We start from the raw sequence: 27,648 nt of genomic DNA on the forward strand, positions 1-27,648 counted from the left end.
CAGTAGACATCCGCACCGTAACACAACATGAACACAACAGAACAAATACCCAGAACCCTTTGCAGTACTAACCCCCGCTACCACCAAACCCCCCCCCCCCCCCACACACACACACCTTGTAGCGTCCCGGAAGAGTTAGTGCTGCAAAGGATTCTGGGTATTTATTCTGTTGTGTTTATCAGTGGCGTGCAGTCACTAGAGGCAGGGGAGGCACGGCCTCACCTGCCATCATGGAAAGAAAAAAAAAGTAAAAAGAAAAAAAAATAATTAAATTGTTATATGTATCCAGTGATTATACTCAAGTTATTTTACATTTAACTTCACCAGTTTTAGATTATTTTTATTTTTATTTTCACATTTGCCGTTCAAATACTGAGAAGAGACGGTGCGGTGAGCAGCAGCCAGTTGAGGCACGTCACTGATTTGTGCCTCAACATGGATTGTGCACAATGACTCGGCTAACTGCTGGCCTGCTGTGCAGTGAGACTGTATTGCTATATGAATTATATTATACATTTCCATAGTTTAGTTAGCTGAGGTATATAATGTACAGTGTATTTTGTCAACAACTGTATGTGTGTAACGTATTTCTTGTGCTGAACGATCATAAAACTGGAGGCTCGTCTCATAACCCCGCCTCCTGGTGCCAAGCACCTCCGCCGCAGAATGCACCGCCCGACGGGAGCGCCACACCAACCAAAGCCCACACCCAAACCCTCCACGTGCAAGACCGAATCCACCCAAAAAAAGTCACTTAACAAGAAGCCAAAAAGTGCAAAAACAACAATGCTCGCGCGGCGCGCCGGAGGAGCCGTGAACAGGGACACAACATTAGGTACACCTGCAGACTGCTGCGCGGATTTCATATTTCATTCATTCACGACTCTTCCAACACGAACACCACTGCTCCCGCACTTATAAGTAAAGGTAAGACCATAATAACGTTTTTTTTTATTAAATGTGCTTTTTTGTATGCTACAGTTTGTAAGTGTAAAGTTAAAGTACCAATGATTGTCACACACACACTACACTGTAAAAAAAAAAAAAAGTTGAGAAAACGCAAATTTTGAAGGCAACATGATGCAACAAGATTTTTGCGTTTTCTCAACTTTTGACTACTGCTGGCCAGACACTGTTTTGGTAGTTAAACATAGTGAAACCTTATTTCTGAGTCTGACTAACTTAAAAACTATAATTATTTTTTACAGTGTACCAAAACAGTGTCTGGTTAGCAGTAGTCAAAAGTTGAGAAAACGCAAAAATCTTGTTGCATCATGTTGCCTTGAAAATTTGCATTTTCTCAAATGTCTTTTTTTTTTTACAGTGTAGGTGTGGTGAAATGTGTCCTCTGCATTTGACCCATCCCCTTGTTCACCCCCTGGGAGGTGAGGGGAGCAGTGGGCAGCAGCGGCGCCGTGCCTGGGAATAATTTTTGGTGATTTAACCCCCAATTCCAACTCTTGATGCTGAGTGCCAAGCAGGTAAGAATGCTGGTATGAGCTTTTAAACATAACCCGTTAACTGCTGCCAATCAAATGGTAAATAAGATACTCTTTAGGGTTTATATGTTTGTAAATCTGACTGTGATGAAGTCAGTGCTTCACCAGACACGAACCTCACCGCACGCCACTGGTGTTTATGTTGTGTTACGGTGCGGATGTTCTCCCGAAAGTTTTTTGTCATTCTTGTTTGGTGTGGGTTCACAGTGTGGCGTATATTTCTAACAGTGTTAAAGTTGTTTATACGGGCACCCTTAGTGTAACCTGTATCGCTGTTGATCAAGTATGCGTTGCATTCACTTGTGTGTGCGTGCAGAAGTCGCACATATTATGTGACTGGGCCAGCACTCGTTGGACTGGATGAAAAGCGGACGTGACAATTTTCGGGAGGGGCATTGAAATTTGGGAGTCTCCCGGGAGGGTTGGCAAGTATGATAATTAGCGGTGAATGCGGTGTTACCGTGGCACCGCCGCTGTATATAATCGGCGGGCCAGCTCTAGTGTTAATTTGATAACGCCTCAAGGGCCAAGTGAAATTACACGGTGGGCCAAATCTGGCCCACGGGCCAGAGTTTGCCACCCATGATTTAAAGCATGAGTGTTGGCAGCCCTGACAACACAAGAAATAAGTGCTTAGTAAAGTTTAAGAAGTGTAGATGGAAGCATGTTACAGTAGAAAGAAAGTGGGTATTAACAGGAAGTAGATTAATAAGAGTCCAGATAGGTGACAATATAACAACAACTGTGTCAGCATAGTCACAGTCAGTACGACACAGAAAAGGAAGGCAAATGAATACAAAAATTGGTGGTGTCGATACCAAGGGTAGTATCAGTATAATATGATTGATACTAGAGGTTAAATCGATATTCTTGTTTTCTCAAAATCATTTTGTGCGGTTTTGTGCGGTTTCTGGACACAGGAGTATTTTGAGGGCAAAAAGGATTTCAATGAGTAAAAATATAATTTTTTTGCTTTAGTATAGTTATTGTGTATTATTGATTTTGCTTTGCTTAAACAATTGTACGTAATAAAAGAAAATAATGAAGCAGTTTAAATAATGTGCTAATATTGTTAAACTGTCAACATCAGTCATCATGAATAAATAGATCATTTTACAGTTAATGCATGCAATTGGTGGTGGTATCGGCCGATCTCACGCATGAATGATTGGTATCGGACCTGGAAGCGTAAATCATTGACAGCAACATCTCCAAGAATAACTGTGGTTGTGTGTCTTGAAAACAATGCAAAATGCATTTATTGTCAAATGATGAATGAATGGCCACATAAACATCACTTTTATTGAACACTCTCGAACGCAACCACCTTACTTTTTCTGCGCCTCGTTTCTTGAAGTTGATTGTGTAGCTCTCCTCGTTTATCAGATAGCTGTCTTTCAAGTCATATCCAAGAACACGCAGACAACGGCTCGCACGACTTTGTTTAGACCAACTGATGTGATCACACGCATGAGCGACACAGCTTTACGGCACAACACGTCACACTGTCATGACCCCGCAGCCTCACGTACGAACAGTAAGTGCTTACATGTTCTGGCAAACTGCCTGGTCGCCCATTCACCCTTTGCATCAGCACGGAACACAAGGTGGAACTGATATTTGAGGCCATCTGGGCACACCGGGTACAGATCGCAAGCAGCGCTTGTAGTTGTCTTAGCACGAGTCAACAAGGTGTCAGTGCAGTTGGTAAGCGCCATATTTGACATATTGTTTGACTAGACTTACCGTAGCAGTGTGGTGCATTCAGTGACACTCTGGAAATACGGACTGTAAGGTACTTGTTGACTAAAATGGACTATTACTGTATGCTACAACTTTATTTGGGTGTATAGTGGTTATTTTGCAGCTGTAGTATAGAGATGAGTGACCAACCTTTGTTTAATTGTACTAAAATCAACACAGTACTGTATGAAAATCAAAACATTTTTGCTTAAAATTGTCACCTAAGTGTGTGAAAACCGAGGTAACACTGTAAGTGTCCGTTCTGAGATCGGTAGATCGTAGGTTCAAACCCCGGCCGAGTCATACCAAAGACCATAAAAATGGGACCCATTACCTCCCTGCTTGGCATTTAGCTTCAAGGGTTGGAATTGGGGGTTAAATCACCAAAAATTATTCCCGAGCGCAGCTACCGCTGCTGCTCACTGCTCCCCTCACCTCCCAGGGGGTGGAACAAGGGGTTGAGTCAAATGCAGAGAGTAATTTCACCACACCTAGTATGTGTGTGACTATCAGTGGTACTTTAACCTTTTAATCCAGACCGTTGCTTTCAGCTACAAATTTATTTTGTTGCTCTGGAAACATCTTAAATAAATTTACTTTTATTGGAATGTCGTTCATCAACCACAATCCCTATGTGAGAAAGATTACACGTCTTTCCCTTTTTGTTGAGTTTGCACCTGCAACTGCTAGTATAAGGCGGCTAACAATGAAGAGTGATCTATTTTGCCTATAAAGCCCTCTAAAAAAACATTCAAAAACTAACACAGCTCCATTTACATGCTGTGACCTCCATTTTAACCAAGATATAGCGACATTGTTATTGTGAGAGCTGACACCCAGGAACCACAAATCTGGTGTTGAGACACATCGCCTTCCTCACACTGCTCCTCGGATCACTAGTGATTAAATAAAATAAGGAGCACAATCCATTTAGTGTGTCTGTCTTCATGTATAAGCAGAATATATGCTGGTTGTTAGAACTCCAACAATACTGAAAGATAGAGAGAGGCATGTATAATCGTTTAGCGAACGTAATGTGATTTATCAAGACTAAAACTGTTCTGTGGGTGCTTTTTATGGGTCTATATTTAGCACTTTTGTAATGTGAATGCAAACTGGCACAGTTACGCACAAACGGTGGTGAGAAAAGAGGCGATCACGCTGCAAAGACAGAGAATCCTCAGTCCTACGCGTATTTGTGTGTCAACATATTTGGACTTAGACTTAGACAAACTTTATTGATCCACAAGGGAAATTGTTCCAAACAGTAACTCAGTTACAAAGGATAGAAAGGGTAAGGATGGAAAATATAATGGAGGTATTAAGTAGACAAAAAATTTACCTTAGTAGCAATATAAAATATAACATACGTATATGTAATATTTACATATTATATATAGAGTATATAATATATACTGATGTATTATATTATATTTTTATATAATTTGGAGTGTCACAAATAAAAAAATAATAATAATCAGCAATATAATTTTATACTTTCATAGCTGCTGGATGACTTAAAGGGCAGATTGAAGAGAATTTGATTGATTTGTGATAGTTTCTGCTCCCATGTTTTATTTTATACATATATACTGTATATATATATATATATATATATATATATATATATATATATATATATATATATATATATATATATATATATATATATATATATATATATATATATATAAATATATATATATATATATATATATATATATATATATATATATATATATATATATATATATATATATATATATATATATATATTTATATATATATATATATATATATATATATATATATATATATATATATATATATATATATATATATATATATATATATATACATTCTTCTTTGCGACATGTATTTTTATGCATTCTTGAATGCCTTTCTGGATCATTCCAGACGTCACAACACCAGTGTCTACCAGACCGCACCTTCGGCGTGCTAAAAATAGGCTATTTTGTCTAACTTGCGCTTTTACGGTACCGCCCAAGAAGGGTGGAGTGTGCTGCATATTCCACAATATAATGAAACAGCACATGTGTCAACATGATGTCATGAATGTGGAGGGAAATTAGTGTGTCCTTGGGCATACATGCACAATCCTCATTTAAATAGAGCAGGTTGGACTACCTTTGCACTTGTTATCAATTGTACACACCGTTTTAGTTTTTCAGCCTGACCTAAGCCTATAGTTTATGTGTTTACTAAATAATAATCTGTAGTGAAAAAGTTGGGCCCCAAGGTCAAAAAGGTTAAGAACCCCTGACAAAAAACAACAACTGTGACTCTCTGAGGTCAGTAAGGGTCACCTTTGATCAAAACCTTGTGTGAACAAGTTATGGTAAGGGATATTATATAACATCCCATTTTGCTTGTGTGTGTACAAAAGAGAGATAGAGCATAACTTTATTTAAGGTTACTTTGTAGACACATTTTTCAAAATGGCATACAATGACACCCTGTGGCAGGTGTGTAAATTTCAGGAGTCTGTAAAATTCTCAATTTGAGCCATGAATGCCATTTGTGTGCACAGTTCATCCCTCGCTCCTAAAACCTGACCCGCACCTTTAAATTAATAGAAAATGAGCGTGTGAATTCTATCCACGTGTTTAACACAGTTGCAAACCACTTATTTAAATTCAATCCGCGGATGCAAACCGTAAAGATGACTTCCTGGGTAAGTCTGTCACTGACAATGCTGACAGCCATGGAGAATGTTACTGTATTGAAATGAAAAAAAACACAACATAATATCAATGATGCTCCGAGGGAGCCCGTGCAGGGACACACAAAAACAATGTGCAGGAGCACACGTTTGTGTGATTTGTTTGTCTCTGGCTTTGTGTCTCCATGCTCCTCTTTTAGGTGATGTCAGTTGCCTAGCAACCCTGCAATCAGGGGCCTGACTGTTGCTATGACAACATGGCGAGGTATCATCATGGAGAGAATAGAGATGAAAGAAGGGAAACCAAGGAGAGGAGGGCGAGAGAGAGAGAGAAAGAGAGAGAGAGATAGAGAATGAGAGAGAGAGAGAGAGAGAGAGAGAAAGAGAGAGAGAGAGAGAGGGAAAGACCTGCCATTGAAGGGTGTAGATAATATGAAGCCCACAGTGCGCAGGTAGGAGGATGACCTCTGTGTAGGCGGCGGCCTAGAACGCTTGTGAATGCGCAGAATAGCAACTTCATATTTGGTATGAGGAAGCTGCATCCGCCGGTTGACGCTCTAAAGAGCGCAGGCTTGATTCCAGATGGAAATGTCACAATGTGCTCCACTTGTCTTAAGCCACAGATGCTAAAGCACGGACTCAGTTTGTCACTGCATGAGCGTCTTTGGGCCTAACGTCTGCAGGTGTCATAACCCATCCATCACCCCCACGGTGGTCCGATGTAAAGTAGTCCGATAGTTCACGCTGCGTTTATACTGTTTATTCACCCCTCCGCTCGGTTTTCTCTTTAAAGGCCTACTGAAATGAATTTTTTAAATTTAAACGGGGATAGCAGATCCATTCTATGTGTCATACTTGATCATTTCGCGATATTGCCATATTTTTGCTGAAAGGATTTAGTAGAGAACATTGACGATAAAGTTCGCAACTTTTGGTCGCTGATAAAAAAAGCCTTGCCTGTACCGGAAGTAGCGTGACGTCGCAGGTTGAAGGGCTCCTCACATTTCCCCATTGTTTTCAATGCAGCGAGAGCGATTCGGACCGAGAAAGCGACACTTTTCCCATTAATTTGAGCCAGGATGAAAGATTTGTGGATGAGGAACATGAGAGTGAAGGATTAGAGTGCAGTGCAGGACGTATCTTTTTTCGCTCTGACCGTAACTTAGGTACATTAGATTCCACACTCTCTCCTTTTTCTATTGTGGATCACGGATTTGTATTTTAAACCACCTCGGATACTATATCCTCTTGAAAATGAGAGTCAAGAACGCGAAATGGACATTCACAGTGACTTTTATCCCCACGACAATACATCGGTGAAGCACTTTAGCTACGGAGCTAACGTGATAGCATCGTGCTTAAATGCAGATAGAAACAGAAGAAACATGCCCCTGACTGGAAGGATAGACAGAAGATCAACAATACTACTATTACTTCTACTATCAGGAGACACCGAACCAAACACTGGACCTGTAACCACATGGTTAATGCTGTCCAGCCTGGCGAAGCCTAGCAATGCTGTTGCTAATGAGCCCATTGAAGCTAACTTAGCTACGGGACCTCGACAGAGCTATGCTAAAAACATTAGCTCTCCACCTACGCCAGTAATAGGGAATTGCCTTCCAAATACAATTCTGCATATTATTAATATATCTCCTATGGAAAAACATCAGAGCGCAGCTTCGGTGTGCTAAAAGATAAGGTGGTACATATTATAGTGGTCTGCTGCATGTCCCACAACATAGCAAAAAAAACATAGGTTCGAGCATGAAGTTCCTTGAATCCTTGAACATAGTTCTGCAGGAAATGAGTGACAGCAAGTAATAAACGCAAAGACTTCATTTAAAAATGGCAATCTGCACCACTTTTGCACTTGCTATCAATTGTACACACAGGGCCTGATCTACAAAGCAAGGGTGTCCAAACTTTTTGACTCGGGGTCCGCATTGGGCTAAAATAATTTTTCACTCTTGGCATTCTCTCGATGAGCTTCAAGAGATAGTCACCTGAAAGGGTTTTCACTTCACAGGTGTCATAGTTTTGATGCCTTCAGTGACAATCTACAATGTAAATAGTCATGAAAATAAAGAAAATACATTGAAATGAGAAGATGTGTCTAAACTTCTGGCCTGTACTGTATGTATATATATATATATATATATATATATATATATATATATATATATATATATATATATATATATATATATATATATATATATATATATATATATATATATATATATATATATATATATATATGTATATATATATATATATATATATATATATATATATATATATATATATATATATATATATATGATGTATTTATATACATAGGTTCTTGTATATATACACATACATACAATGTATATACAATACATATATTTATACAGTTTTGCAGTTGGTGTACTTATATATATATATATATATATATATATATATATATATATATATATATATATATATATATATATATATATATATATATATTATATAATGTAATTAAGTATGCATCTAAATACATTTGATATTGAAAACTACTGCAATGCACTTTATGCTGGCATTAGCCAAAAAGCTCTCTCCCAGTTGCAGTTAGTCCAGTACGCGGCAGCACGACTTTTAACAGGGGCCAGGAAACGCCAGCATATAACCCCAATTCTTCGGAGTTTGCATTGGCTCCCTGTTCATCTTAGAATTGATTTTAAATCCTTGCTGTCTGTTTTTAAAGCTTTACATGGACTGGCACCTCAGTATATCTCGGACCTCATCCAAATTTACACTCCTGCGCGCGCTCTGAGGTCTGAGAGCCAGCTCCAGCTCGTGGTGCCCAGGACGAGACTTAAAACCAGGGGAGACAGGGCCTTCTCTGTGGTCGGCCCTAAGCTCTGGAACACTCTGCCCCTCCATGTTCAAACTGCTTCCACAGTGGAGTGTTTTAAGTCTCGTCTTAAGACCCACTTTTATTCTTTGGCTTTTAACACTGCGTGAGTTGTGTGGTCTTCTGTCCTCTGTGGTCCTGTGTGGTTAGGGTTAGGGTTATACATTTTGATGTCTATTTTACTGTTTTAATTGGTTTTACCCTTTAAAATCGTTTTTAATCATATTTATTTTTTATATTGTGTCTGTATTGGTTTTCTATTCATTTACTCTTTGTTTTTGTTCAGTCATTGGTGTAGCATAATATTGTTTTTAATATTGTTTTTAATATCGTTTTTAATATTGTTTTTAATATTGTTTTTAATATTGTTTTTAACATGGCTGTGCAGCACTTTGGAAACGTTCTTGTTGTGTAAATGTGCTATATAAATAAAGTGGATTGGATTGGATTGGATTGAAATCACTACACTAACTTCAGTAGTTTTTTAAATAATTATTTATTACAACCATGTGCTGTCTCAGAGTTATCTCTGATCATGTTTACTCAGCTGATTTTAAAGGTAATCGGCGATCGCATTGCTTTAAGTCTGCATGTTAATTTCATGCCAAATTGAAAAAGGAAGTTTGCCAAACATGTAAGACTACAGAACAACCTGCGGTAAAGCCATATTTTCAAGAGTACGGTAAACGCCAATACGCTGTTATACGAATGCGCAAGCGCACACACACACACACACACACACACACACACTTGCACACTCACACACATTAGAAAACTTATTTTCACCACACAGCAGAGGGTTGATTGCGACGTAACAACAATCATTTGTACCAAAATAACAACTCAGTTTGCATTGATTGAAGCAAGCTATAACAGACTGAACAACAACGCATAACTTTAACTACCGTATTTTCCGCACTATAAGGCGCACCTAAAAACCTCCAATTTTGTCAAAAGCTGACAGTGCGCCTTATAATCCGGTGCACCTTATATATGGACCAATATTGAGCCTCCAACAGGTAAACGTTTCAATCAATCAATCAATCGCAACTACGGTAAGCAGCCGCCGACTTTATTTTCCCCCGTCTTCATTTCCCCCCGTAGAAGAAGAAGTGCGTCGTGCATGCTGGGATATATGACTGCGCGAGGCGTGCCGTTTCATTTCCATTTGTTTGTTTATGTAAAGACCCCAAAATGGCTCCTATTAAAAGACACGCTTACGACGCAGAGTTTAAACTTAAGACGATCAGTCACGTAGGGAATAGAGCAGCAGCGACACTGACTCGATTAATGACCTCTTCGACGAGACGGAGCCGGGCATGTTGGATGCCGTATTCGCCCAACTGTTTGATTGGGACACTGAAGAAGAAGAATTCGAGGGATTTGTGGATGAGGAATAACTTCATAAAGTGAGCTTTACATGTTTATTTTGTGTGTTGTGTTGTGTGACATTAACGTTTGAGCAACGTTGAGTTATTGATATATTGTTATTGCTCTGCACTATTTCGAGTGTTACTATATTGTGATTGCACTAACGTTTGATTTACCGTAACAGTATCACTGTTTTTTACGTGTTTATTAAATCAGGGAAAAGTTACCCTCCACTATGTGGTATAAATGTTGCACTACATGTTATACCTTGCTGTTGTTAAAAGATAAACAAAACACCACGTCACTGACTTTACCTCGGAGAAAATAATAAAACAGCTGTTTATTCATTTTGGGAGTGAAGAGAGTTGTCAGAACGCTGGTTTGTAATCCATTAATAAAGTTTGACTGACCTATCTGACTGTTTTGTTGACATTCCCTTTAGCGCAGCTCCATCTAAAGCAGGGTTGTCCAAAGTGCGGCCCGGGGGCCATTTGCGGCCCGCAGGTAATTTAAAAAAATTTACGATTAAAAAAATTAAAAACATAAAAAGTGGTACAAAAGAGCAAACAGGTGAAATGTAACAAGAACATGTTGCAATTTTACTCTAATAACACAAAGCTGCCATGCAGGCTGTTTCTTTCTTTAAAAAATAATAATGAATCAAAATCAATGTCATTATGAATTATTGACCTATTTAAAGCTCCAATTACGTCACATTAAATATTCCACTTCGGAATATTTTTTGGGGAAATTATTTTGTGTCTGCCATATAAAAAACTAAGCGGTTTTGTTTAAAGAAGGGCCTAAAAAGAACAAACAAAAAACATAAACAACAACAAAAGTTATAATTGACGGATAGATCTGAAGTTGATCTTGAGACTATTGTGTTAAAAGTTAAAAAAAAAAAGTATGATTTATTTTTTAATACCTTACTGAGCAGGACACTTTTGAATCCCCAATAATTTTAGTGGGACTTTTTTTTTTTTAAGTGTCTATTTAAGTTGCTCAAAAATAATAATGAATTAATGTTGTTATGAGTTATGCTATGAACTCCAATTATTATATAATCTCAAATATTCCAATATAAAATGTTATTGGGGGAAAATATTGCATATTGTGTTTTTTCCATAAAAAAACTGTGTTTTCTTTGACAAAAAGAGCATACAACTTAAATCTTGAAAAAACACTTTATATTGACAGATAGACCTAATGTTGATCTGGAGATTTAGACCTTGAATAATAATAATAATACTAAATAATGACACATTTTTAATAATTTTTTTAACCTAAACCCTTTGGGGTCCCCAGGATCAAGCCTGAGTGGAGGCCTAAATGTATATTTTTTATACATATATTGTATTGTTTTTTAAAATAAAAAATATCAAAATGGCCCCGGCTTGCTTTGATATTTCAGTGTGCGGCTCTCAGTGGAAAAAGTTTGGACACCCCTGATCTAAAGGATGCATAACGTAACCCCAGCCTCTACTGTAGCGTCTATTCTATGCGCCTTATAATGCGGTGCGCCTTATATATGAACAAAGTTTTAAAATATGCCATTCATTGAAGGTGCACCTTATAATCCGGTGCGCCTTACAGTGCGGAAAATACGGTACTTCAACTTTAACACCAACCACCCCCATCAGACCCTGACAACAATGCAATATGAAGTATAAACGATAAACCATTGAATATTAAGAGTATATGAAAGTTAGACTCCTACCTTGTTTACTTCCCTGATGACCTCCTTAAGGTTTTGTGATCAATCAGAAATATCAAGCAGCTAAAATGTGCAAAACACACATAAGTAATGGATATTAGCGTTTTAATTGGCAAAGACATATGTCCTATATAAACTGTGAGCAATACAGTGTTCCTTGTATAGTATCTCCCTAATCTTATTTTTTCGCTAATGTTTGCACTTTATGATCACACTCTGCAATGGAATCTTTTGCCCTTTTTATTTTATTACTGTTTAATTATTTTCTTGAGTTTCATTTTGAAAAGAAAGTCATGTTCAAATACTGTTTGTTTAAAATAGAGAGTGCAATGAAAAAATTGCTTTACATAACATACCGTAATTTCCGGACTATAAGCCGCTACTTTTTCCCCTAGTTCTGGTCCCTGCGGCTTATACAAGGGTGCGGCTTATTTACGGCCTGTTCTTCTCCGACACCGACGAAGAGGATTTCGGTGGTTTTAGTACGCTGGAGGAAGACGATGACACAATGATTAAAGACTGACTTTTCATATACCGGTAGGCTGGTTATTTTGATAACGTACAGGCGAGCACTTTGTATTACTTTGCACCGTTGTATTATTTGTACTCTGCACGAATGCTGTTCGCCATGTCAAAGATGTGAAAGTTTGATTGAATGATTGAAAGATTTATTGTTAATAAATGGGACGCTTTGCGTTCCCAAACAGTCATCTCTGTCCCGACAATCCCCTCCGTGGTAGCAGGAACCCCAATATACTACGGTAATTACACATCAAAACCCTGCGGCTTATAGTCGGGTGCGGCTTATATATGGAGCAATCTGTATTTTCCCCTAAATTTAGCTGGTGCGGCTTATAGTCAGGTGCGGCTTATAGTCCGGAAATTACGGTAGTAAATAATCATGATTTATAATCGTGATTGGGGACGGCGTGGCGAAGTTGGTAGAGTGGCCGTGTCAGCAATCGGAGAGTTGCTGGTTACTGGGGTTCAATCCCCACCTTCTACCATCCTAGTCACGTCCGTTGTGTCCTTGGGCAAGACACTTCACCCTTGCTCCTGATGGCTGCTGGTTAGCGCCTTGCATGGCAGCTCCCGCCATCAGTGTGTGAGTGTGTGTGTGAATGGGTGAATGTGGAAATACTGTCAAAGCGCTTTGAGTACCTTGAAGGTAGAAAAGCGCTATACAAGTATAACCCATTTATCATAATTTATCCATATTGATAAAAAGAATTGTGATTATTATTGTGGCCATAATCGTGCAGGCCGAGTACCTGTATTGCATGTAAGCAAGCATGTCTTTCGAAACCCGTATTGGTGCCACACGTATCATTAGCATTTTTATCTTCAGGTAAACATTCTAAAACTTGGGAGAAGTAAGTGGACGTTTTTGACAACTATGAGGCTATATTTTCCGAGTAAATGTTGTTTGTGAAAACAGAGAAAGTGTTAAGTGTTCATCGCAAAGCTTTCAAAGTAGCAGCTTGGTGAAAAAAAAATACCCAAAACTGTGTTTAAAATAAGCTAACTTCAGTTAGAGTCTAAATGATATGTTTTTTCTTACTACCTATGGTGAGCAGCAAAATAATCTCCAGAAAATGTTATAGCATATGTCCTTACAGTTGGTAAGAGTGAAAAACCTTGCAACACAATCAACATATTACAATTTGTCATACCATTAATGGTCTTAAACTAATAGAATATTCATTTAAAAGTTGAGAGAGGGAGTGTCCAAAGTGCAGTCCGTGGGCAATTTGTGTTCCGTAGCTAATTGTTAAACGGCTTGCGGCACATTAAAAAAATAACATTACTAAAAATGTAATTATAAAAACAGATAAAGTGGAATAAAAGAGCAAATAGGGTGTACTGTACTTCAAAAACGATTTTTTTCTACCCCAGTCTGCCGACATGCAAGCAGAGTAGTAGATTTTTGTAAAAAGCTTTTATAATTGTAAAGGACAATGTTTTATCAACTGATTGCAATAATGTACATTTGTTTTAACTATTAAATGAACCAAAAATATGACTTATTTTATCTTTGTGAAAATATTGGACAGTGTGTTGTCAAGCTTATGAGATGAGATGCAAGTGTAAGCCACTGTGACACTATTGTTCATTTTTATTTATTTTTATAAATGTCTAATGATAATGTCAATGAGGGATTTTTAATCACTGCTATGTTGAAATTGTAACTAATACTGATACTGTTGTTGATAATATTAATTTTCTTTATGTTCTGTGTCGTGTTTGTGTCTCCTCTCAATTGCTCTGTTTATTGCAGTTCTGAGTGTTGCTGGGTCGGGTTTGGTTTTGGAATTGGATTGCATTGTTATGGTATTGCTGTGTATTGTTTTGTTGGATTGATTAATTTTTTAAAAATACAAATAAAAATAATAAATTCAAAATTCAAAATAAAAATAGATTTTTTAAAAATGAGAATCGATTCTGAATCGCACAACATGAGAATCGCGATTAGAATTTGAATTGATTTTTTCCCCACACCCCTAATTTTAAGCATACGTGGTGCATTAATTTAAAAAAGGCATCTTTAACATCACTGATTAATACTCACTGGAGACTTTATGAGAGCCAACAAACATATTAAAACATCACTTACTGTACAATGTCTGCTGTCATTATGATGCCGACTGCTGGGATGTTCATATATTACCATTTAGATGAAGAATGACTCATAAGCCTCGCGAAGAAAATGGGGGTAGGAACGAGCATCTTTTTGTGGCGTTCTTGCCATTCCCGATCTTAAAGTGGCTGTCAAAGTGTACCAACTTGTCGGAATAAGTCAACAGCCTTCTGCTATCCAGGTGAGAGGCATGATTTATGATCTACAATAAAGTTTGACGAGCAAAGAAACGAGGAAGCAGCTGATCAGTCGATCATGTCAACTTTGGCACAGAATCTTGTAATCACGGTGCTGCTAAAAATAGTTTGTCTGTGTTAGCAGCGCTTATAATAACAATATCACTAATACTTGGTTAATATTCAAGTCAAAAATGTTAAATGGAGTATTGTTGGCGCTTTTTGGATGGTTATTTATTGGGTTCTATGGGCGGAATAGATGACCTCCCTTTGGCTCCGCTGTAAACTTACTTTTATTTAGGTTTATTTACTAGTTACAATGCATTAAATGAAAAAAAAAAAACATCTGTCGCCATGTCTTTCATAATGATTGTGAGCGATAGGCAACATTTTAAAATAAGTGCAGTTCCCCTTTAAGTCAAAAGTTATGCTGAAATACAGTATATCAGAAGAAAAATATATCATATCATATGAGATAATTATGATGTTAGAATGTTGAAAAAGTCATTAAAGTTTAAAAAAAATGTTTTAAGCATTTTAAATTATTTTGATAAGTTGCCTTTTAACATACAGTATAACGATCCCTCTGGTTCAAGAAAAAAATCAAACATATATATTTTTTTTGAGTCATGTTTTCGTTTTTTAAGAAACAACAACTGGGAGACTGAAAATCATATCTCTTAGGTGCTCCACAGTTGTAGGATGATATATATATATATATATATATATATATATATATATATATATATATATATATATATATATATATATATATATATATATATATATATATATATATATATATATATATATATATATATATATATATATATATATATATATATTTGGACACTAGGGGAACAAATACTTAAGGGTTAGGGTTATTGTAGTTTTGTGTTTTGTTATGTAAGAACAGACCATATTAATTAAGTGGTATTAAAGGGAGAATCATATACAACAACTTCCTTACTTAGTACTAATAAGCAATAATTCTGAGGTTATTGAGGGAAGACTCTTAGTTAATGGCTTACTGGTTGTATAATAAGGCCATGCAGAATAAGGCATTAATAAGTACTTAATATTGACTAATTAAGAGCCAATATGTTACTAATTTGCATGTTAATAAGCAACTAATTAATGATGAATATGTTCCCCATACTAAAGTGTTACCGCATAAATATATATATATATATATATATATATATATATATATATATATATATATATATATATATATATATATATATATATATATATATATATATATATGATGTATTTATATATATATATGTTAATGTATATATACATATACATACAATGTATATACAATATATATATATTTATCCGGGCTGGGCAATAATTAAACATTTTAATCATAATTAATCGCACTATTTCTCCGATTAATCACGATTAACTGCATTGTATACGCAAAACCCAATAATGAATTCAATAGTAGTGTGTAGTGCACCTTTATTGGAATATTCTCCCATATGAACAAAAGCGCCAAAACATTTGTTGTGCAAACACAATTTAAATCAGTACTTGTTAAACAGTAGCAGTTAAATAGCATATTTGATGAAAATCAACTCAAAAAATGTAAATACCAACATTCAAACTTATTGCCACTGCCAGTGTGCTTTGCGTTAAGGTGATAGACTGGAAGTACTCCTGTGATAAGAAAATTCAGCTTGGCAGTGGCTACAAACGACTTTGCTTCTGTCAAATCCGCCGCCTGGAAGTACTTTATAATGAAAATGACCCTGTAAAAGTTCTGTTGAGTTACCCTTCTTCTCCATGCTTGTTTTGTTTTCTTCCGCGTTCTCCTTCCTTTTCCGCAGGAGCCAGCAATAGGCGTCAACAAAATAAAAGCATGTAAACAACATACGCAAATGCGCGATAAAATAATTGTCGGCGTTAATAGATTGATGGGTTAACTCGAAATTAACGCATTAACTTGCCCAGCCCTAACATTTATACAGTTTTGCAGTTGGTGTACTTATATAGATATTTGTGATTAAATAAGCATCTAAATAAATTTGATATTGAAATAATAAATAAATAAAATAAGAAATTATTTATTAGAACCGTGTGCTGTCTCAGAGTTATCTCTGATCATGTTTACTCAGCTGATTTCACAGGTAATCGGCGATCGCTTTGCTTTAAGTCTGCATATCAATTTCATACCAACAAATTAAAAAAGGAAGTTTGCCAAACATGTAAGACTACAGTACAACCTGCGGTAAAGCCATATTTTTATATATAGCAGCGATGGTGAGCGTCACTATTGAAAACAATATCTTATAATTGTTTTATTGCCCTGATGTGGGATCTGAGCCGAGGATGTCGTTCTGGCTTGTGCAGCCCTTTGAGACACTTGTGATTTAGGGCTATATAAATAAACTTTGATTGATTGATTGATGGTTTCTGACTTATATATTAGACCTTGTGTGGAGGATGGAGGACAGTAGTGTTTATTCCACACATACACACAGAGAAAAGGGAAATGAAATAATACATGGCTTTAGTGTGTCTCCATGTCTGATTGGCTGCCCTCCCTCACTGTGAGGCAGTGACAATCATATATTATGAGTCACAGCTGAGCTGGAGCAGGCTGCCATTCCTCTATATTCTCAGCCATATATGTCCAACAACACCAACAACACCCGCTTCCAGGAAAACTCTTTCTTCTCTTCTGCTACGACATCCCTCCCTTCCCCTTCCCTCTCTCCCCCTCCTTCCATCCTCTTCCCCTTCACCCTTCCCCAGTCGCCGTCTCCCCATCCCTCTCCTCCTCCTCCTTCGCTGCGGGTGTCTGGGAGGCTGTTTTTCCTCTGTCTCTCGCTCATGAAGGGCCGCACTAAGCTCCCTTCTCTCTGCCCATGTGTGGTAGGTACATTCACCTTCGTCGTCGTGTCGTCTTCTGCCTCCATCGTTGCCTTCTGCTTCGCATGTTAGCTCAACGGCAGCTAGTCGTTCTGGCAGGCTTGGACTGGGGGAGGCGGGGTTTTGTTATTTGTGCATGGATGGGGATATGTCAGAGTCATAGATGAATCAGAAGAGTGCGTATGAGAGATGTGCTCTGGTTATGTTTATTCATCTGGTGCTGGGCATGTTAGGTATGAATGTGGCCTGCATGCACATGTGGGCGTGTATGAGCCAGGCAGCATGTAGAGACATGCGGAGGGAGTTCAACTTGCAGACTTGTTGATTAAACTGTACGTGGCGTATATTCATTACACCTTTCCTATATACATCAATATAATATGCATGTACCTTTTGTAAGGATATGCACACATATTTGTACCGGTAGATTAGATTGACATGAAAACATTTGACCAAAAACCTCCCAAAACTATCCTAATTTTGCAATACTTTATAACTGTTCAATGGCAGTTTTATGATTTGGGGCAGTCCCATTACAAAACATGTTTTAATTTTAATTAATATTTAATCCTTAATATTTACAAATATTTAACATAATTCTGTGTGCATTTTATGAAATTATATTAATGTATTTTTGTCATTACTCATGATTTGAATATGTCCTATTAGTTAAATTTACAAAAAGTGTTTTTAATTTATTTATTTTTTGTCATGTATTCATAATTTTCCAAAATGTGTTTTTTTAAAGGAGAACTGCACTTCACTTTTTGGGGGAATTTTGCCCATCATTAAATCTTATGTAAGACAAGCACACATATGTTGAGCCTGAACCTATAAAGCACTCTAAAAAACATCCAAATACCTCCATCAACATGCTGTATGTAGTAACAAGCATATTCATAATAACATGTAATATTTACATATTTTGCTCATTTTAAGCATACGGCGGGGTATTAATTTCACAGACGCATCACAATGTTCGCTTCCCCTTTCAACAGTAACAAATACTACAAATCATGGCAGACTTCATGAGAGATATACACGACTAATTTAGGGCAATTGATCCAGAACCGTATCTTTTTGGGCCGGAATATACAGAGGATGACCTGCAAGTCTTAGAAACTATGTGCTAAACAGCTGTAACTTGAGTGAAACATTAAGCATTAAACAGAAGTATTGCTAAGGGCTGACTGCTGAACAAGATATAAAAAATGGGAACATAACAATCTCTTACTGAACAATGTCTGCTCTCACTGAGATGCTTAGTATATATCTGTATCATGAATCAATTTAAGTGGACCCCTACTTAAACAAGTTGAAAAACGTATTTGGGTGTTACCATTTAGTGGTCAATTGTACGGAATATATACTTCACTGTGCAACCTACTAATAAAAGTATCCATCAATCAATCAAAGTTTACTGATGGTATGTTCATATCTTCCCGTTTAAATGAAGAATTAATCATAATCCTCACGAAGGGTTAAAAAAAAAAAGGTGCATCAAACAAACTGTTTTTGTGTCTGTCTTGCCATCTGTGGATTAAATACCAAAGTTGACCAACTTCTTGGTTTATGGCCACATCTTTCTACTATCCAGGTGATTTATGATCTAGAATTGACTTTTGACAACTCGGAAGCTCCATCAGCAGCAGCAGCTAGCCGACTCAATATGTCAATATAGCAGCATAAGGTCGTTAGCTCTCTGTGATCAATGTGCCGCTACAAATAGTTTGTTGTCGTTTTCGCTTATTAAAACAAAACCGCTAACACTTGGTTAATATTCAGGTTACAAGATGTAAATGCAGTATTGTTGCTGGTTTTTAGATGTTTTTTTTTTTTTTTTGGAAAGCTTTATTGGCCAAATAGTGTTTTCTCATTAGTTGTATTGTTAGCCAGCTTGTACTTGCCGTATGACTTAGAGTGCACCAAAAAAAGAAAAAAAAACATTTGTTCTTATAATATTGAGGCGTTCCCAGGCCAGCCGGGAGACAGTCTTCCCAACGTGTCCTGGGTCTTCCCCGTGGCCTCCTACCGGTCGGACGTGCCCTAAACACCTCCCCAGGGAGGCGTCCGGGTGGCATCCTGACCAGATGCCTGAAGCACTTCATCTAGCTCATCTCCATGAGGAGCAGCGGCTTTAATTTGAGCTCCTCCCGGATGACAGGGCTTCTCAGCCTATCTTTAAGGGAGAGCCCCACCACCTGACGGAGAAAACTCATTTCGGCTTGTACCCGTGATATTATCCTTTCGGTCTTAACCCAAAGCTCATGACCATAGGTGAGGATAGGGGCGTAGATAGAGCGATAAATTGAGAGCTTTGCCTTCTGGCTCAGCTCCTTCTTTATCGCAACGGATAGAGGCCGCACAAATCCGCCTATCGATCTCACGATCCACTCTTCCCTCAATCGTGAACAAGACTCTGAGATACTTGAACTCCTCCACTTGGGGCAAGATCTCTTCCCCAACCTGGAGATGGCACTCCACCAAAGACTCCACCAAAGGTGCTGATTCTAATCCCAGTCACTTCCCACTCAGCTGCGAACCGATTCAGTGAGAGCTGAAGATCCTGGCCAGATGAAGCCTTTAGGACCACATCATCTACACAAAGCAGAGACTTAATCTTGCAGCCACCAAACAGGATCCCCTCAACACCCTGACTGCGCATAGAAATTCTGTCCATGACAGTTATGAACAGAATCGGTGACAAAGGGAAGCCCTGGTGGAGTCCATCCCTCACTGAAAACGTGTCCGACTTACTGCCAAGCTCTAACACTGATCATACAGGGAACGGACCGCCACAATCAGGCAGTCCGATACCCCATACTCTCTGAGCACTCCCCACAGGACTTCCCGAGGCAGACGGTCGAATGCCTTCTCCAAGTCTATAAAACACATGTAGACTGGTTGGGCAAACTCCTCTGCACACTCAAGGATCCTGCCGAGAGTATAGAGCTGGTCCACAGTTCCACGACCAGGATGAAAACCACACTGCTCCTCCTGTATCCGAGGTTCGACTCACTGGCGTAGCCTCCTCTCCAGTACACCTGAATAGACCTTACTGGGAAGGCTGAGGAGTGTGATCCCACTAGGGTTGTCCCAATACCAATATTTTGGAACCGGTACCAGTACCACTTTTCGATACTTTTCTAAATAAAGGTGACAACAAAAAATGGCATTTCACTTAACTTTATTATGTACTTTTTATGTTTGTTTTTTTATTACACATGAACCCTTTTTAAAAAGTAAACACAAATATTGAGGTATTTGTAATGCATGTTATTATTAACTTAACTTATAACTTTTATATATCTTTCATCAATCATTTTAATGGGTTTGAAAGTATGAAGAATACACAATTTCAAGTAAAAATCACCAATTACATATATATTTAGTGTATGTTGATTCAGTCGATCTGTAGTATTCTGTAATGTATTTGTGTGCATGTACATGTGTGCGTACACAATATTTACTTTGGTTTATTGCAGTATAAAGAGCATCTAGAAAGTATTCACAACGCTTCACTTTTTCCACAGTATATTTTACAGCCTTGTTCCAAAATGCAATAAATCCATGTTTGTCCTCAAAAGTCTACACTTAATAGTCCGTGATGACAATGTGAAAAGTTTTTTTTTTTTTTTTCCAACTTTCAAATTAAAAAAATAAAAATATTTTGATGCATTTTAGAAATTGTTTTACTAAGAAATGGCTTCCGTCTGGCCACTATACCATACAGGCCTGATTGGGGGTTTGCTGCAGAGATGGTTGTCCTTCCGGAAGGGTCTCCTCTCTACACAGAGGAATGATGTAACTCTAAAAGAGTGACAATCGGGTTCTTGGTCACCTCCATGACTAGACTAAGAAGAATGCAGCAAAGTACAGAGACAACTTGGATAAAAACCAAAGCTTCCCATCAAACCTGATGCAGCTTGAGAGGTGCTGCAAAGAGGAATGGGCGAAACTGCACAAAAGTAGGTTTGCCAAGCTTGTGGCATCATATTAAAAAAGACTTAAAGCAGTAATTTCTGCAAAAGGTGCATCAAAAAAGTATTCAGCAAAGTCTGTGAATACTTACGTACATGAGATTTTTTTTTTGTTATAAAAAAATTTGCTAAATAAAAAAAAAAAAACTTGTTGCATTGTCATTGTGGGGTATTGTTGGTAGAATTTTGAGGACAAAAATGGATTTATTCAATTTTGGAATAAGGTTGTAACATAGCCAAATGTCGAAAAAGTGAAGCGCTGTGAATATTTTCCATATGCACTGTATGTCTATGATGAGACTAATGTAGTGTGAATGAGTGTGTCTGTTTACACGCACATTTGTAATGTGTGTCTTGTTTGTCCCCCACTGATTTGATTATAGTGTTATAGATGTCAGAATGTCAGAGTTGATTACATGTCAGATACTATTGTAAGGAGGGTAGTATGCCAATAAATCCTTAATGGGTTCACCGCAACAGCTCGGAGGAGTTAGATTTCAGGATGTCACCAAGGGACAAAGAAGGTCTTCAGGGGTGAGAAAGAAACCAGTAATACTCAAGACAGGATGGCTGTTTGAGTGGAACATGGAAGAAGATTTAAAATGACAATACAATAGAAATGATCAAATTAATTTAGTGACAAAAGTCATTTTGAAGATTACCACAGAGATACATTGTGTTGCGATGGAAAACAAGGTCATTTTCGACTGGACTGTTAAATAAACTGTATTGATGTTGGAAATGACTCATAAGTAAGCTTGTCTAAATCAGGACTCTTACATGAGTATCAGTTTGCTATAGCATCGTCTCCACAGGCCCAAACTCCACAACCACTACACAGTCTAAAACAATGGTGGATATGATGCTCAATTTAGCAACAAAACCTTTATACCACACACAAAATTTAAATTTTGGATTAACAAGCAGAGGTTTAAAAAATGCTACACAATGTCTATCAGACTAATGCGGTTGGGGGCCTGACGTTGATATTGGATGTCGGTCCAATATCAGCAATTAAAGAAGTATCTGATGATATCAGCTTGCATCTAAAATCTCCGCTATAAGCAGTCCTGCAGCGTGCTTACTTGTGCAAAGTGGGACAGGCAGTTAACATCTAAATGTCCTTCAATGAGCACACAATGTTGGTCTTCTGTTGTAGTTAATTGTAGTCACGACATTTACAAAACCCAAAGCCAGTGAAGTTGGCACATTGTGTAATTCGTAAATATGAACAGAATATAATGATTTTCAAATCCTTTTCAACTTATATTCAATTGAATAGACTGTAAAGACAACATTTTTAATGTTCAAACTGAGAAACTTGTTTTTTTTTTGCAAATAATCATTAAATTAATGGCAGCAACACATTGCAAAAAAGTTGGCACAGGGGCATTTTTACCACTGTGTTACATGGCCTTTCTTTTTAACAACACTCAGTAAACGTTTGGGAACTGAGGAGACAAATTTTTTAAGCTTCTCAGGTGGAATTCTTTCCCATTCTTGCTTGATGTACAGCTTAAGTTGTTCAACAGTCTGGGGGTCTCCGTTGTGGTATTTTAGGCTTCATAATCCGCTACACATTTTCATTGGGAGACAGGTCTGGACTACAGGCAGGCCAGTCTAGTACCTGCACTCTTTTACTATGAAGCCACGGTGTTGTAACACGTGGCTTGGCATTGTCTTGCTGAAATAAGCAGGGGCGTCCATGATAACATTGCTTGGATGGCAACATATGTTGCTCCAAAACCTGTATGTACCTTTCATACAGGTTGTGTATCTTGCTCAAGGATACTTCGACATGGTCACGGGGGACAGAGGATCGAACCTGCAACCATCGGGTTGGTGGGGTCAACCACTCTACCACCCAAGCCATGCTGCCCCGTTAGGCTACTCGGAGCTATCAGCTATACAACAGCTAATTAGCATGTGTACTAGAAAGTATCCTCAAACAAGCGTGTCCGCATCATTCAATTTACTGCGTGACGACTTATAACCTTACCGTAATTAATTATTGTTGAGTTGAGTTGAGTTTGTGTTTATTTCAAACATGCATGCATACAACATGACACATCACAATTTCCAGTTTCTCTATTGAACATGTTCGAAAAGGAGTAGGAAGAAGCAGATCTTATTTAATCCTACCCCTTTTCTTTTACATAGTAGTTGCTTAAACTTTTGTTTGCTTCCTGTTCTCAATGTATTCACAATATACTCCATAACTAATAACATTAAAATTAATAAATAAATAATTAGTGAAATAAGCACTAGTTGTCGCCCGGGAAACAGTTACCAGTTTACTTCAAATTTGAATACAAGATAAGTCTGTCATAAGGTTACTGTTTTTTTATACCTGCCATTATTCTAGAAGTAATTTAACTAAATCAAACATTTTCTAAAATTTAACACAAAAAATAATATAAGTTTACATTAGTTAGTTTGTTTCAGTTTATTTCGAGCATACATACAATATAGTTAAAATGTAATGCATCACATATTTCCAAATGTTTCACTACAGCACGTCCGAAAAGAAGTAGAAAGAAGCAGAGTTTATTTAATCCTACCCCTTATTATATCATAGGAAATGCATTCCATTTCTTTGTTCGCTGTTTGTAACAGAACAGTGAAAAAATAATAAGGAAATACATTATATATACCATAAGTACGTAAACAAATATTAAATACATAATAAATATTAGACATATAAACAAATATACAATAATTAAGGTTCTCATTAATAAACAGTTAAGTAGTTTATGATTCATTTAGGAGATTTTTTTTAAAGGTTCAGATGTTTATCATAATTCTTCTTCTTTATACTTTGTGACCACTTGTAGTTTGAACAGTTTCTTAAACTGAATCACATTAGTGCTTTGTTTGATTTCTTTGGTTAATCTATTCCATAATTTAATTCCACACACTAATATGCTAAAGGTCTTAAGTGTTGTACGTGCATACAAATGTTTTAAATTAGATTTTCCTCTAAGGTTATATTTCTCCTCTTTTTTTGAGAATTGTTGTACCAAGTCGTTGAATTTCAATATTTTTGACTCAATAAATAAAGCGTTTGTATGTTCTCTATATCCATCATTTGTCGTTTCCCCATATTTCTGCGCAATAACTCAGATATGGTAATACTAGTGAGCAGTAGAGAATATGAAGTGATTTTTGGTCCAGAACATATTTAGCTTTATTTATTATTGATGTGTTTTTTGCTACTTTATGTTGTATATTTTTAACATGAGATTTCCAGTTCATTTTATCATCTATTATTACACCCTAAAATGTGTTTTCTTTTACCCTTTCAATATCTACTCTGTCTATTTGTTTGACTTTCTCTTCTACTGTTACCGAATAGCATTATTTTGGTTTTACTGAGGTTTAAGGATAGTCTGTTTTTGTCAAACCATCTTTTTTATCTGTTTATTTCAACTTCTGTTATTATTTGTATTAGTTTCTGTGGGTTTTTTCCTGAACAAACCGCAGTCGTGACATCTGCAAAAATTACTAAATTTAAGTCCCTTAAATGTCGTTTATATAAAGATTGAACAATGTTGGTCCCAGTATTGATCCCTGAGATACGCCACAAGATATTTTCAATTCTGTAGACGTGTGTTCTCCTAGCTTCACAAATTGCATCCTGTTGGTTAAGTAACGACTTACCCAGTTCAAGACCAACACTCTGATGCCATACCTTTCTAATTTGTTTCTTAAGATGCTGTGATTGATTGTGTCAAATGCTTTTGTTAAATCCATAAACACTGCCGCAGCACTTTTTTTTGCTATCTATTGCATTGGTTATCTCTTCCGTTATTTTGATTAATGCCATTAATGTTGAGATGTGGGCTCTGTATCCATATTGGTTGTCTGTGAGTGTTTCAATTTTATTTAGGAATTTGTCCAATCTGTTGTTAAACAGTTCTTCAGAAATTTTAGAACATTGTGGAAGTAAGGAAACAGGTCTGTAGTTTGTAAACTGGTGTTTGTTATAATTTGGTACGACTTTTGCTATTTTCATTTTGCCCGTGAATTTTCCTGTTTGAAATGATTGGATGCTGATATACATGATTTATGCTGATATCGTACCAGAATAATTTAGTTAACGGACAATACTCATGGCTCTAATATTTTTATTGTTTCAAAAGTGAAAAAGTTGTATCGGGACAACGCTAGTTGGGCCCCCCAACCCCAACCCCAACCCCAACAGCAAAAAAAAAATTCTGAACATATTTTGGGACAATGTCTGCTCAACCCAGGCATTGTTGTTCTTGCCCTTTCTCAAGCTGCAGTGTCTCCCCTGAAGTTATTGGTAGCCTCCTGCAGGAGTAAGCTATTTTATTGATCATTAAGCAGGCACAGCATTTTTTGGCGAAAAGCTTTTTAAATGCCTTTTTCTTGTCTTCCTTAGCTGGTATGTGCACTCTACATGGACGTTGGAGCAAAGACATTTAGCAAAGACAACACATACAGCTTCCTATCATGTGCAGTTCACATTACCACAACACTACACACAAGTAGTCATATTTTATTTTGTCAAGTGTGATGTCACAACACTTCCCTGATCAGAAGTGATGTTTGGTCATGTATCTGGCTGCTGTATTGTTACATTCTCGTGATGCGCTTTATACTTCATGTCTAACGTGTCTTGTTATTAGCACAATGGTTCACCCACTATGATGGGAGAGCAGGGCTTATGTGAACAAAACAGTAGAGGATTTCCTCAAATAGTGTTTTACAGTCTGACAGACGCCATGCCCTGAATTAATTGTGGGCTGCGTTATCAACTTAAATTGATAAACGCCACACCTCAAAGAAAAACTAGATCTGTGTGTCAATTCGTGATGGGAATCGAGAACCGGTTCTTTCTGAGAACGGCTTCCCAATGTTTCGATTCTTTTGCAAATGATGAATTTCTTATTCAGACCGTTGTTAGAGCTGTAACAAATCAGTCACTTTCATTTAACATGTTGCTACAAAACAAGAGCATTAGGCGTTCGATGTAAAAACGCCGCTTTCATGGAAGGTAATACCACAAAGGCAACATCCAAAAACCGCTCTGCAGTCCATGGTGCGGTTGTTGCGTGGTTAGAATTTTTTGGAGGTGCACGTCATGCTCCGCCGAAAGGTTTGGAGGCGGGAAGTGTGAGCCTGTAGCATATTGCAGGCTATTGTTATGAATTAGATTTACACATTATGGGCCATCCATCCATCCATTTTCTACCGCTTATTCCCTTTGGGGTCGCGGGGGGCGCTGGAGCCTGTGCAGACTTGATAGCACACGCAAAGATGATGTACTAAACTCATTGCATCTCTTAAAGGGGGCGTAATAAGGAGCACAGTCCATTTAGCGTGTCGGCCTTCATGAATAAATGGTAAATGGTAAATGGGTTGTACTTGTATAGCGCTTTTCTACCTTCAAGGTACTCAAAGCGCTATGACACTATTTCCACATTCACCCATTTACACACTGATGGTGGGAGCTGCCATGCAAGGCCCTAACCAGGACCCATCAGGAGCAAGGGTGAAGTGTCTTGCTCAAGGACACAACGGACGTGACGAGGTTGGTAGTAGGTGGGCAGGGGCGCCGAAAAGGTGGGATAAAGGAGACGGATTCTAGGGGCCCATGATGGAGGGGGGCCCAGAGAGGCCCCTAATGATGATGAAATTATAATACAGAAAAAATAATGGGGGCCCTGTAAAGATTCTTTTCATGGGGCCCACAATCCCTAGCGGCGCCCCTGCAGGTGGGGATCGAACCAGGAACCCTCAGGTTGCTGGCACGGCCACTCTCCCGACACACACGCCGCCCCCGGATATGCAGATGCTGATCATCAGAACGCCCTTAAAACTGGGAGGACAAATCATATATAATTATTCAGCACCTTCATCAATGCTTAAGCTGTTCAGAGGGCGATGTTTTGCGTCTCTATTTAGCACGGCTGTGAAAAAGGAGCAGATTGGCTGCAAAAACAACTCAACAGAGAATAAACATGTTTGGACTGTCAGAAATAAAAAATTAATAGACATATTGTCTATTCAGGGGCAGCACGGTGAAACAGGGGTTAGTGCATGTGTCT

At 37.7% G+C, this 27,648-nt stretch overlaps 1 protein-coding gene across 2 annotated transcripts in view; it reads left to right on the plus strand.

Annotated features, from left to right (window-relative positions):
* The window catches only part of LOC133650444 (disks large homolog 4), a 181,269-nt gene that overhangs the window by 14,469 nt on the left and 139,152 nt on the right, over window positions 1–27,648 (plus strand). Inside the window, exon 1 of one of the 2 annotated variants that reach the window (XM_062047676.1) lies at window positions 17,376–17,597. The exons of the other annotated variant lie outside the window; for it this stretch is intronic. Coding sequence (XP_061903660.1) covers window positions 17,556–17,597 — 42 coding nt within the window. The 5' untranslated portion in view covers window positions 17,376–17,555. Of the gene's footprint in view, window positions 1–17,375; window positions 17,598–27,648 lie in introns of those variants that run through there. 2 annotated transcript variants of the gene reach the window in all.

The sequence above is a fragment of the Entelurus aequoreus genome, linkage group LG05 (genome assembly GCF_033978785.1).
Source record: "Entelurus aequoreus isolate RoL-2023_Sb linkage group LG05, RoL_Eaeq_v1.1, whole genome shotgun sequence".
Taxonomy (NCBI): Eukaryota; Metazoa; Chordata; class Actinopteri; order Syngnathiformes; family Syngnathidae; genus Entelurus; species Entelurus aequoreus.